Below are 9326 nucleotides of genomic sequence, written 5' to 3'. Positions count from 1 at the left end.
TATATATATATATATATATATATATATATATATATGCATATATATACATACATATATATACATATATATAAATACATATGTGTATATATGTATGTGTATACACACACACACACACACACACACACATACAGGATGTGATGGGTAAATTGTTGCCATTTTATATTTTTTATTTCATGCATGCACATTGTTTGTTTTGAGTTTGTCAACTACTCAGTATAGTAGGGTCAGTTGGGCACCATCTGTGAAAAAAACAACACCATGACACAATTCACTCTGCCAGAAATTTGGAAACGACATGCTGTACTGCTTGGCATTCATGCCGGAAGCTCCAATACGAATATTTCAGAGTGTTTGGATGTCAATCTGAGGATTGCGCAATGTGAGGCCATGTACTGAGAGTGATAAAAATCAAACAACCAGTCAACATCATGGTGTTTGGAGTGATCACTAATGATGACAACGTTATGTTTCCATTCATCTTCCCATACGGCCTCAGGCTGAACATGGAGATCTACATCAAGTGCTTGGAGGAGGTAGTGTTGGCCTGGGTCAAGAGGGTGGCTGCTGGAAGACGCTATGTCTGACAACAGGACTGATATGAATATTTAATATAATGAAGGCCTCTCAATTTCATCAAAGTAACTGGCTTCAGTATCTTCTCAGATTTAATAAAACAATAAATCTATTTTATCATTCTCATCTGGCTTCATAAGTCTATGATAACTTTCAAACTGGATATAAATTTATCAATACTTCAGCAGAATTATCCTTTCTCATAAAAGAATTGGTTTTTTATTGATGACAGTTGTTTAGCACCAAGTTAGCATTAACTGAGGAAATCTATTGAGTAAGCTGTGACCATCAAGTCTTCTTCACAGGATCATACACTGTTAATTGAAAGGAATGAGGATGAAAAGTATCTTGATCTTTATTATTGTAGTCATCAGATTCTATTAAAGGTTCTCTTAACCTTAAATATGAAGTTAATATGACTGTTTCAAAGAATGCACCAGCTTATCTATGGTGCAGAAAGGCTTTATCCTGTTGCCTTTCATCCATCCAGATAAGAAATTATTCTCCCTTGGACACACTGCTAGTCTATTGCTGGCAACATTGATATTTCCAAACAGCAAATGTATTGAGCTTATGTACAATAAGGTTTCAGCTGCAGATTTGAGCTCACAACACTTGGGCAGATTGTGTAATCAATACTTATCCAAACAACTTTCCGTTTCGACTAATTAACGAGGTGGATTGAGTACAAATAAATAGCTTTGGGAGAGAAAAAAATCTACTACTATCATTAGCGACAAGACCTGAATAATAGAAAAAAGAAGAAAGAAGAAATCTTTATTTAATGAATGTAATCAATCGGAAAATATACATAAATTGAATATCACAGGTTTCTTTCAACCCAATCGTCAATATAATCAGGTTGAAATCAGATTGTGTTGAATGAGCACCACTAAGGAAGACTGATCAAGAGTTTTCTTTGATACAGCAAATATAAAGTTATCAACCTCAGAAATCATTAACAAAACAACAACACTCCAATTAGTTTTCTTGTTTATCCCCTTTCACAGACATGAGTGTTGTTGTTGTTTTGCCTCAGGTCAACCCTGATAGAACAGACCTATGATCAGGGGCAGTCCAGCTGTGACCATCTCGTCTTTTAAGAGTGACTATCTAGGGGAGGAGGCTCTGAATGCCCAATGAAACCCAAGATCTGCAGCTGAAAATTTCCTCAACATAGCTTAGATCTGGATAAGGCTTTTTAGAGAATACTAACAGATGCCTGTGTTTGATAGTATCTTATTTCTATGATTCCATTGTTTCCCAATGGAAAGGTAAATGCTGAAAAAAAAACTTGGCAGCAGTATTATCCCAGATGCTTTCAGCAATACTCATAAACCTGGTACAGAGATAACAAAGTTTCTCATCTGTCACTCTAACACAGAACTTCTTAACCTAAGGAGCAGTAACACCACCTTGTGATCATTGTCAGATCATAAGATAAACACAAGGGGGGGGGGATCACTGGGTGTTTAGAAGGGCTGTGGAACAATACAAATAAATTAAACACATTTTTAACAAAATGTTTGTAAGAATTGGGTTGAGTAGGACATTGTGTTAGCAATGAGCTGCAAACATGACTGCCAAGATCCAATGTAATTTCATCATAATAAGCTTTTGTTTTTATTTATTCCCATAAAAATTTTGGATAGGGGACACTAGTTCATGTAAATATCTAAAATGAAGTTCATGCTGGATCAAATATAAAAGCACATGGATAATGTACCACTGCACAAAATTGGCTTCTGTTTGATATATATAGACATATATCACAGGGAGCACACAAAGCATTTCTTTCTATATTAATGGAGAAAGGTTGAGTGAGCAGCTAGCCTTAACCCTTCGTGTAGTAAAAATTGATATGCTACTGGAAATATCTAATATTGCTTGACATGTAATGCAGCAAGTAACCAAATAAAGAGTAAGTAGTTGTAACAGAGACAGGCATAATTTGAAATGCACACCAATAATAACTACAATGTATTATGCATTTTGAATTAGAATGCAGGCCCTCACAAATACAAGAAGGCATTTATTTCCTGCTTTGCTTTCTCAGATATGAGAGCAGAAAATCTGATGTAATTTTTCTTCTATCCTCAAGGTCATGATAGAGATAGGGATGCTGTCATGATACAGAATTGAAATATGTTATGAAAAAAGGAAGTGGTGGCATTTTGAACAGTACTTATAGCAATTAAATAACTAGCAAATAAAATTTTCCTGTGTAATTATACTTTTAATTATCCCTATGGTGCGTGACTTTTACCTCATCATGTATATATACATATGTATGAGTGTATGTGCTGTGTGTTTATATGCACACTAACCACTTAACAAAGTGTACTGGGTGCTTTCTATGTGGCATGAGTATCAGGGCTTTTAACCTTTAGCACACTGCCTTTTCTCTAGAGGTGTTTCCCCTGCCATTGTCCCCTTACTAGAAGGGAGAAAACTCATTTGGTGACATGATGTACCTACAGTGTGCCAAAGGTTAATGTGGCACCAACATGAGAACTTTTTATGCGGAGCCAACACCAGTATCAATTCTACTGTGGTGGCCAGGTCTTCCTGAGTACAGCAAGGTGCCAGATATCTCGGTCCTTTGTCATCTCCTTTATAAAGCTCAGTATTATCCATTGTGAAATTATGTCAGGCCATGGAGAAATATTACCTCGTTCACAAACAGGTGAGGGTTGACAAGAGAGTAGGAGGAGCATCAAGTCAGAGACTATCTGCTTCAACAAGCTTCATCCTGCACTTGTAAGTATGGAAAAGTAAATGTTAAAATATTGATGATGATGTTAATGATTATTGACTTTTGTCCATTTTTTTCCCCCAAACAGAAAAATCTACACTGCAAAATTTGGTGTTCAATGTAAGTTGCCAACCTCTTAATGAAACAATAACTCATGTGGAATTAGTTCTCTCTCGATGTTCTTCAACATTAGAGCCATTAGATTCCACAGGATCTCAACTTAAAAGTATAACATCAGATGTTAACATGACTATTTCCATGGCGATGGATGGATCACAACCAATTGACAGTAAGTATAATTATCTACAAAGGAAAGAAGAAATAACAGTTAGATTAATGAGCTTTTAGCAATTTGCATTAATAGAATGATTTTTATGTTAACATAAAAGTGGTGGTGGGAAACAGTAATGATGATGACGTCGATGAAGAAGATGATGACAATGATGGGGATGATAATGGTGGTGGTGGTGGCAGTGGCAGCATATATTCACTATTAATCTATTTACTATATATATATATATTTAAAATGTCAGTCTATGTTGAATATTTTTAAATTATAGATTAACAAAAGAGTCAGTGCAATTGAAATTTGCTTGCCCTCTGGAAGGGATGAAATCAAAGGGCTGATGCTCTCTACTTCAACAGTTATTGTTCAGTGTCTGCTAGGAAAGTGTAGGTGGGAAGGAATTCCAAGGGATTCCAACTTTTTTTCGGTTCCAAGATGAAAGGATTGAAATAGAAATGTTTAGAATGGGATTTTGATGATGAGACACAGTAACACTGACATAAGAAGGAGGAGAAAATGGGTGTTCTAGGAAAGCTATGCAGCGAACTAATTCAAGAGGCTATTGTAGTGATGATAGAAAAAAATACCAACAGAGGTAAACAGAAGTTGCCAACAAAGATTCACTCATTGAGTGAGAGGAAGATTGTATGTTGCATGCATACAAACAGTATTTCTACATGGTAGTGAGATGTGGGCCCTGGATATAGAGGACATGAAAAGGCTATTTGATAGAGTGTAAGTGATTTGAGAGGAAAACTGGGAATATGAGTGTGCAAGAGAGAAGACTGTGCTTGTACAGTCATGTAATGCATATGAATGAAGACAGTTTCATCAAGAAGTGCCAATCTCTCATTGTGGAGGGAATGTGTGGAAGGGGTAGACCCAGGAAGATATGGGATGAAGTAGAGGGAAAGGATCTTCAGATGTTGGGCCCCACAGAGGGGATAACAAGGGACTGAGGCTTCTAGCAGTTTGTGGTGTTTGAGAAGGCAAGTCAAGCTAAGTGAAATCATGGTTGTCCTTGCATACAAGTATGTCCCCTGCATCCCTCTTCAGCTAAACGATCCTAATCTTGTGGGCTCATGGGTGCTGGTGCCACATAAAAAGGCATCCATGCTGGTGCTACATTAAAGCACCCAGTACACTCTGTAAAGTGGTTGGTGTTAGGAAGGTTATCCAGCCATTGAAACCATGCCAAAACAGGCATGAAGCCCGGGCAGCTCTTCAGCTGACCAGCTCCTGTCAAACTGTCTTAACTCATGCCTGTGTGGAAAACAGACATTAAATGATGATGATGATGATGATGATGATGATGATGATGATCTGTAATATTGTTTTCTAACCTTTTCTTTTATTTATGTATTGTACTTCGTCTTGTCATTGATTTCTAAGTAGTCATAAGTCTTTTGCATAGTCTAACTCTTATTCTCCTATTTCTTTATCTTGCCTGACATTAGTATTTTTAATTAATTTCCCTGTCTTCAGACTTGTCTCAATGCCTTTTTCAAATGCATATCTCATATCAATTTGTCAGGTAAATCAGTGTACACTTTGTATTAGTGTTTACAGCTGTTTTACCTGTAGTCCTTGTATTCAAGTCCGGTTTGATTAAACATGGTGGTAAAGGTATTAGTGTCAAGCAAAGAAAGAGAAAAAAAAGAACAAAAAATATAGCAAGCAATATGGAGTTCCCTTAGAATATCCTTCTAATAGATTTGGGAGCAGTTTTTATTATTCTTTATTTTGTTTTATCTACAAAATATTATTTGCTTATAATGTGTTTAAATTTTATTTTTTGTTTATCATTGGTACTCAGGCCTAAGGCTTCTAAGATTCACATGGGGAGGATAATACTAAAAGCCTTCTGGGAATCAGTCCACATTCTCAGACCTCTCTTTCTTTTTCAATAGTCTTCAAATATGACTATTCTTTTATTGTAATTTATCTTTATGGTTAACTGAATCTTTGTAGCATCTCTCCTACTCTTCGGGAAAAAAGTTGTTTTTCTTTCTCCACTTGTTTATCTATCATTTGCTATTTTGCAGTTAAGGTTTTGTAAGCTGAAGAAAGCAAGATATGGCTGTGTAGTTTATACAAAGGATGAAAATGGTTTTCCACTCAGTTAACCACTTTGGTGTTGTTTCCAAGTCTTTTTTGTTATTAAATATCTTTTGCTAGTGCCTCATGCATTCCTATTAAATATTTATTCTGAAAAAAACTGATTCCTTTTCATTTCCTGGTCCTTTCCAGTCATTTGTGTTTTGTAGCATCTCAGCTTACCTCTTGTATTGATCTAACCCCAACCCTCCAACACCACTGCCATTGTTCACATTTGAACAATCTTATTGCATTGTGATTTGTTCACTGTACACTATCCTTCCCAAAATTCTTCTACTTCTTTTACTGTTGGCATTGCATTAATTTCTAAATATTTTCATCGAGTTGTTAAGATTATTTTGAGTTGAGGATTAAAACTCTATTCACAAAATTTTTCTTACTTTTCATGACAATCAAGTGTTTTGTTTTTTGATTTAGGGAAGCAGTCTTGTTTTAGTTTTCTATGATTTCTGTTACTTCCTTTATATTCCTATAGCATTCATATCACTATATTTCTAAGGTATTCATGTCTCCTTTATATTCTATAGGATTTATGTCTCCATTTATATTTCTATAGCATCCAATAACTCCTTTTATATCTCTGTATTATTTGTATCTCTTCTATTGTTTTTAATTGTCTACATTGAAATAAAATCAAACTCAGGACTTATTTAAAATTTACCTACATCATTAATACCATTGGGAAAGACATGAACATCATAACATTCTGAGGCTTTTCTCTCTGTCATGATTTCTAATTTAAGCACAAGGCCTGTAATTTTGAGGGGAGGGGCTAGTTGATCTCACCAACACCAGTACTTATCTGGAACTTATTTTATTGACTCCAGGGGTATGAAAAGCAAAGTTGGCCTCAGCTGAACTTGAATTCAGAATGTAAAAAATCAGAAGAAATACCACAAGGCACTTTGTCCAACATGCTAATAATTATGCCAGTTTGCTACCTTCTTTTTCCACTCTAAAGTGTAATCTTTCATAGAAATAAAGAAATGCTTTTGTTTGACTCCCAAATTTACATAACTTTTAATCAGGTATCATTTGCTTTATATTTTCAGGTGTTTTTGTCCAAGTTTCCCTGAGAAGCAATTCTTCCTTTTATGTAATGAACGTCACTGATATGGTTTTGCAAAGTTTTGCTCTGAAGAAGACCTTATTAAACTTCACTATAGAATCTTCTCTTTTGCTGAATCCCCAAAATGATTCCTGCTTGTTTGAAAGAACAAATAGGAAGTGCCCTCTTTTGGTTATATACGAAAACATTGAACCATTTAATATAAGCAGCAATAATCTTCGCAAGAAACGTCGTGTACAATCTGCATCAGAAATACCACTCCAAGATACAACAACGAGAGCTAATGGCACTATAAATGCAAGTACAACACCACCATCGAATTCTTCAGAATCAGTTCAAGTCAATTGCCATTTAACTTCATGGTATGTTAGCTTTGCAGAAATTGGTTGGCATAATATAATTTATGCACCTGTAGGATACAATGCTAACTATTGTTCTGGAAAATGTCCAACAAACTTGGAGCAAATTAACGCAACTAACCATGCATTAATGCGCAGCAAATATGCAATTGTTGCTACTCTCGACCCTAGTATTCCAGCGCCATTTTGTGTTCCCGTCCAAACGAGTGCATTGACTATGCTTTATCGAGACAAACATAATGTAACCATATCAAAACGGTTTGGTGACATGGTGGCTGTCCAGTGTGCGTGTTTGTAAAATGTTTCATTGAAGCTGTATCTAGCATTACTGCATGCGTAGCTGTTAAAAACAATTAGGATGTTGTTGTTGTTATTGCTGTTGTTGGTAGTGGTGGTGGTGATGATGGTGGTGGTGGTGGTGGTGGTGGTGGCGGTGATGATGATGATGATGACGATGGTGATGATGATGATGGTGGTGGTGGTGGTAGTGGTGGTGGTGGTGATCATCATCATCTTCACCACCACCACCACCACCACCAACAACAACAACAACAACAAACCCTTCACAACTAATTGTTTTAGCATCCACTTTTCCAGATGGAGTTTGTTAAGGTACATTTTATGTATGGGCGGCTGCCTTTCCTGTCACCAATCCTCACCTGTTTCCAAGCAAGGTAATATTTCCCCCTTGGCCAGACATGTCCAAGCAGATCATTGGAAATCAATGACTCTGCTTGTTTGACAGTGACACTCATTTATAAACATCATGCAATGTCAAGACAAGAAGACACACACCCACTGACACCTACATACCCACACATGCAGACATACATACATAATATATATATATGTATCATCATTATCATCATCATCATCGTTTAACGTCCGCTTTCCATGCTAGCATGGGTTGGACGATTTGACTGAAAACTGGTGAACCAGATGGCTACACCAGGCAATATATATATATCTATATCTATCTATCTATCTATCCATCCATCCATCTATCTATCTATCTATCTATCTATCTATCTATCTATCTATCTATCTATCTATCTATCTATCTATCTCTCTCTCTCTCTCTCTCTCTCTCTATATATATATATATATATGTTATATGTATATATATACGTATATATGTATGCATGTATATATATGATGGGCTTCTTTCAGTTTCCATTGATCGAATCCACTTACAAGATTTTTGGTTGATCTGAGGCCATAGTTGAAGCCAAATTGCCCAAAGTGCTACACACCGTAAAACTGAACCTGAAACCATGTGGTAGGAAAGCAAACTTCTTAAGCACACAGCCATATTTGTATTTCATATTTGTATGAAATGGAGAGAGAGAGAGAGAGAGAGAGAGAGAGAGAGAGAGAGAGAGAAATATATATATATAGGTAGATAGAGAAATAGAGAGAGAAACCGATAAGTTGATTAATAAATAGATAGACAGACAGACAGATAGATAGATAGAGGGAGAGATAGAGGCAGTAAGAGAGCAAAAGAGAGAGGAAGATAGTTAGAACTAAGGAATTACCCAAGCACTCCAATTTCAACTTAGTTGGGGGTTCATCAACTTTACTGTGGTTAAAGTTGCATAATTTTTGGTCTGATTATATTTGAAATTTGAAATCAATATACATATACTTTGGAGAAAGGAGTTAGTTGAGTACAGGGCAAAGTGAGAGACTATATAAATGAGGAGGAAACTATAAATTATGTATTGAACCTCATTAGCTTACAGCTGTTTCTGCTAAAAGATGCAATGCACTCATAGTTGTACTTCAGTTTTGAAGCTCCAATGAAAGTATAAGGTGATGCACGAGCACATGGCTATGAGAGCATTACATCTTACAGCAGAAAGGGCTGTAAGCTAATGAGGTTACTCTTTTACTTGTTTTAGTCATTTGACTGCGGCCATGCTGGAGCACCGCCTTTAGTCGAACAAATCAACCTCAGGACTTATTCTTAGTAAGCCTAGTACTTATTCTATCGGTCTCTTTTGCCGAACCGCTAAGTTACGGGGACGTAAACACACCAGCATCGGTTGTCAAGCGATGGTGGGGGGACAAACACAGACACACATACATATATATATACATATATACGACGGGCTTCTTTCAGTTTCCGTCTACCAAATCTACTCACAAGGCTTTGGTCGGCCC

General features: G+C 36.3%; 1 protein-coding gene across 1 annotated transcript in view; it reads left to right on the top strand.

Annotated features, from left to right (window-relative positions):
- The window catches only part of LOC106877247 (bone morphogenetic protein 2-A), a 13274-nt gene extending 5078 nt beyond the window's left edge, over positions 1-8196 (top strand). The window contains exons 2-3 of the mRNA XM_014926108.2: positions 3417-3617; positions 6785-8196. Of these exons, the coding sequence (XP_014781594.1) occupies positions 3417-3617; positions 6785-7458 (875 nt within the window). The 3' untranslated portion in view covers positions 7459-8196. The remainder of the gene's footprint in view (positions 1-3416; positions 3618-6784) is intronic.
- The last annotated feature ends 1130 nt before the right edge of the window (positions 8197-9326 follow it).

Source organism: Octopus bimaculoides, chromosome 9, assembly GCF_001194135.2.
Source record: "Octopus bimaculoides isolate UCB-OBI-ISO-001 chromosome 9, ASM119413v2, whole genome shotgun sequence".
Taxonomy (NCBI): domain Eukaryota; kingdom Metazoa; phylum Mollusca; class Cephalopoda; order Octopoda; family Octopodidae; genus Octopus; species Octopus bimaculoides.
This window is presented reverse-complemented; position numbering and strand designations above follow the sequence as displayed.